The following is a 4840-nucleotide window of genomic DNA, read 5'->3' as shown; positions in this document are numbered from 1 at the left end:
ACTTGTGGGTTATCATGGAGTCACAAGTATCAACTTGGCCAGAGCCTCTACTAGCAACGGAGAGCATGCAAGATCATAAACAACACATATATGATAGATCAATAATCAACTTGACATAGTATTCCATATTCATCGGATCCCAACAAACACAACATGTAGCATTACAAATAGATGATCTTGATCATGATAGGCAACTCACAAGATCTAAACATGATAGCACAAGAGGAGAAGACAACCATCTAGCTACTGCTATGAACCCATAGTCCAAGGAGGAACTACTCACGCATCAGTCCGGAAGCGGGAATGGTGATGTAGGGCCCTCCGGTGATGATTCCCCTCTCTGGCAGGGTGCCGGAGGCGATCTTCTGAACCCCCTGAGGTAGGGTTGACGGCGGCGGCGTCTTTGGAACTATTCTCGTATCGTGGCTCTCGGTACTAGGGTTTTCGCGACGGAAGGAATAAATAGGCGAAGGGGCAGAGTCTAGGGACGCTCGAGGGGCCCACCCCATAGGCCAGCGCGGCCAGGGGTGGGGCCGTGCCGCCAGGTGGGGTGGCCGCCTCGTGGCCCCTCTTCGTCTCCTCTTAGGTGTTCTGGAAGACTCCGTGGAAAATAAGACCGTGGGCTTTTGTTTCGTCCAATTCCGAGAATATTCGTAAACTAACTTTTCTGAAATAAAAACAGCAGAAAACAGGAACTGGCACTGCGGCATCTTGTTAATAGGTTAGTTCCGGAAAATGCATAAAAGCATTATAAAGTGTGAGTAAAACATGTAGGTATTATCATAAAACAAGCATGGAACATAAGAAATTATAGATACGTTGCAGACGTATCACGCTCCTCGAGGCGCATGTAGGCCACGGCCTGCTCGAAGGTGGGCATGGTGAGGAGCGTGAGGTTGGAGGCGGCGTTGCTGAGATCCTCGCCGAGACCCACCGACAGGGTGGAGAGCATGATCTTGTCATCGATCGGAAACTCCAAGTCACGGAGCTCGTCGGAGAGGCTCTTCACCTTGAGGACGTACTCGTCGAGAGACTGGTCGTTCTGGTGGGTGCCGAAGAACTCCTGCTGGAGGAAGGTGACCCGCTGGATTTTGTTGTCGGTGAAGAGGCCGGTGATCTTAGCCCAGACCGTGTGTGCGGAGTCGCCGTCGCAAACGACGGTGCGAAAGATGTCGTTGGAGATGGTCTGGTAGAACCAGCGGATGATGGTGGCGTCGATCGCGAGCCACTCGGGGTCATGCGGCATGGCGAGGAGGTCGATGGTGCCGTCGACGTGGTCGTGGAGATCATACTCGCGGAACAGCAGCCCGAAGTACGTCTTCCACGGGAAGAAGTTGGCAGCGGTGGTGGAGAGCATCACCGGCACGCGCTCGGCGATGGGGATGTCGCAGATGATGGCGACGGAGGGGCCGGCGAAGGGGTTGCTGCTACCAAAGCGGGAGGAGTTGAAGTGGTCGGAGCCGGAGGAGGAGAAACCGGCCATGGCGGAAGCGTTGGTGGTGGTGGGAGGCGGAAGCGGCTAGGGCTAGGGTTGGGGTGGAGGGCGGTGGCGCCCGGGGTGGGGAGGGCGGCTGCTAGGGCTAGGGGTGGGGTGGAGCCGGAGGCGCCCAAGAAGGGGCGGCGGCTAGGGCTAGGGAGGGGAGGGGCCAACGACGCCCAAGGGGGGCGGCTAGGTCAGGGCCGGAGGGCCTCTGATACCATGTAGAGAAGTATTGGAGATTGCACAGCACCAATAGGGCCGGCTGCTCATATATATAGGCGGACACATGTACAATTACAGGTACAATCCTGACAAAACACGGGGACCTATACCTAGTACAATATGTTACTCAACAGTGTCCAAAGATGGAATAAAAATTTCTTGTTGATCAGTGTGCCAAATATCGAAGACTGGACATGGCAATACCCTGGCTGCTATATTCTGGAAAAAACGCACATAGAGAAACGACAGGCCCCCGCGTCGCTCCTCCCCTGGGCGACACGGGCGGCGAATCGACCGCGCCGCCGGCAACCACCCATCCCCCTCCACCACCTCCTTCCCTGCCGTCGCCGGTGGTCTCCGCCGGGCAAAGCCCGAGCGGAGCCGGCGGCGGCAGGACCTGTTTTCTCCGGCCGGCGGAGGGGCTTGCTCGCGGTTTGGGGAAGCCGCGGCGGCCGGATGCAGCTTGGGGCTTGGCGGCGGGAGGTTGTGGCGCACCGGCCGGCGGAGCTGGTGGTCGCGGCGGAGGGAGTCCGCGGCGGCCTGGTGCGTGGCTGCTGGCGGCGGCACAACGGGCCCGATCTGGGCTTGGCCTGGGCCGATCGGGCAGTGGATGTTGCGGGCGCTACGTGGCTGCTGGCGACCGGTGCTGGGGAAGGTGGTGGCGCGAGGCCGTGTGGGGGTGGCGGCGCTGGAGGTGGCGGGGCGCCGACGGGCCGGATCTGTGCCCTGCGGGCTGGCTCCGGGCGTGGGTGGCTGATACGTCCAAAACGTATCTACTTTCCCGAACACTTTTGCTGTTGTTTTGCCTCTAATTTGTGTATTTTGGATGCAACTAACACGGACTAACGCTGTTTTCAGCAGAACTGTTCTGGTGTCTCGTTTTTGTGCAGAAATCCAACTTTCAGGAAAAACCTCGGAATTTATACAGAAGGCCCTATTTTCCCAGAATACTTACGGAGCTAGAAGGGCAAGTCAGGGGGAGGCCCGAGGGCCCCACACCCTAGGGCGGCGCGGCCCAGGAGGGGGGCGCGCGGCCCTAGCGTGTGGCCCCCTCGGCCGGCCTCTGACGCCCTCCTTCGGACTACTTATCGCCCTCGACCTAAAAACGCACGGAGAAAAAAGTCGAAGTCGCCAGAAACCCTCTAGAACGCCACCACATCGCGAAACTCCGTCTCGGGAGCCAGAAGTCTCCGTTCTGGCACTCCGCCGGGACGGGGAATTGGAGGAGATCATCACCATCATCACCACCGACGCCTCTCCATCGACCGGCCATGTTTCCCCCATCCATGTGTGAGTAATTCCCCCGCTGTAGGCTGAAGGGGATGGTAGGGATTGGATGAGATTGGTCATGTAATAGTGTAAGATTGTTAGGGCATAGTGCCTAGTGTCTGTAATTGGTACTTTGATGATATTGTTGCAACTTGTTATGCTTAATGCTTGTCACTAGGGCCCGAGTGCCATGATCTCAGATCTGAACATGTTATTATTTCATCATGATATTCATTGTTTATGGTCTTACCTGCAAGTTGTATACACATGTCGCTGTCCAGAACCAATGGCCCCGAAGTGACAGAAATCGGGACAACCGGAGGGGATGGTAGTGATGTGAGGATCACATGTGTTCACGGAGTGTTAATGCTTTGCTCCGGTGCTCTATTAAAAGGAGTGCCTTAATATCCAGTAGATTCCCTTGAGGCCCGGCTGCCACCGGCTGGTAGGACAAAAGATGTTGTGCAAGTTTCTCATTGCGAGCACGTACGACTATAATTGGAACACATGCCTATTGATTGCTTTGTACTTAGACACCGTTTTATTATTATCTGCAAATGCCCTGCTTGATTGTTACATGAGTTTCTCTCATCCATGCAACGCCCGTTATCCGTCCCCGTGCCTACAGTATTTTAATCCTGCTGTTTACTATAATCACTACTGCTGTCTCTGTTACTCTGCTGCTGTTATTTTACTACTGCTACTGCTATAAAACTGTTACTACTGATAAACTCTTGCGAGCAAGTCTGTTTCCAGGTGTAGCTGAATTGACAACTCCGCTGTTAAGGCTTTCAAGTATTCTTTGTCTCCCCTTGTGTCGAATCAATAAATTGGGTTTTACTACCCGCGAAGACTGCTACGATCCCCTATACTTGTGGGTCATCAAGACTGTTTTCTGGCGCCGTTGCCGGGGAGCATAGCTTTATTTGGAAGTTCACTTGGATTGATATTGTTCGCTGCAAATTCTCCATCATGGGTAAACCTCGCGATCCTAAAGTCGCCATATTACCATCCACTACAAGAAAAGGTACAACTCTGAGTACCTCTGCTGCTCTTGATTCACCATCTGTGATTGATAAACTTGTTTCACCACCACATGCTTCACTTGCTGGTACTTCTGATGAATCTGAAAACTCTCATAATATTGATAATGTTTCTGCTGTGCTTGATGATAGTGGTTCATTGGGATCCTTTCTAGATGCTACAATTGCTAGGTCTAGACAAATTGAAAATACTGAAACTCCTAATGCTACTACACCTGTTAATTCACCCGAACTTGATTATTCTAGTGATGATCCTGATGAAGATTATGTGGAGCTTAATGATGATTTTATTAATAGATGCAATGCTACTGCTGATGCAAGTAAAATTAAAAAGTTTCTCACACAATATACTGTTAGACATAAGTTATCTCCTGATCCTAATTTTGCCACATCTCCTATATGCATTAAGGATAAAGATTATGATTTTTCTCTTGATCTATCTCATATAGCTATTGTAGAGAAAGCACCCTTTTGTGGTACTGAAAAAGAAAGTGCTGTAGAACACATGATTGAACTTTCTTCTATGAGTAGCTTGTTTTCTGATGATGTCAAGATGCGTACTTATTTTGTCGCTAAAATTTTTCCTTTCTCATTAAAGGATGATGCTAAAACTTGGTATAATAATTTGCCTCCTGGTTCTATTAAAAGTCCAACTGATTTGCGTGATGTTTTCTTTCGAAAATACTTTCCCGCTGGTGCTCAACATGTTGCTTTACAGAAAATTTATAGATTTGACCAGGGAGATGAAGAGAAATTGCCTGAGGCTTGGGCAAGATTTTGTTCTCTTATCAGAGCTCGACCTGGACATGATTTAGAAAATAATGAT

The 4840-nt window shown here is 51.4% G+C and overlaps 1 protein-coding gene across 1 annotated transcript; it reads right to left on the bottom strand.

The window, feature by feature from the left end:
- Positions 1 to 808: 808 nt before the first annotated feature.
- Positions 809 to 1483, bottom strand: LOC139833527 (uncharacterized). The gene has a single exon (XM_071823822.1). It carries the CDS (start codon positions 1481 to 1483, stop codon positions 809 to 811), a length of 675 nt encoding a protein of 224 aa, XP_071679923.1.
- Between the last annotated feature and the right edge of the window lie 3357 nt (positions 1484 to 4840).

The sequence above is a fragment of the Lolium perenne genome, chromosome 7 (assembly GCF_019359855.2).
Source record: "Lolium perenne isolate Kyuss_39 chromosome 7, Kyuss_2.0, whole genome shotgun sequence".
In the NCBI taxonomy this organism is placed as follows: Eukaryota; Viridiplantae; Streptophyta; class Magnoliopsida; order Poales; family Poaceae; genus Lolium; species Lolium perenne.
This window is presented reverse-complemented; position numbering and strand designations above follow the sequence as displayed.

Coding starts and splice junctions, on each gene's coding strand:
- LOC139833527 (XM_071823822.1), bottom strand. CDS start 1,483: ATGGCCGGTTTCTCCTCCTCCGGCTCCGACCACTTCAACTCCTCCCGC.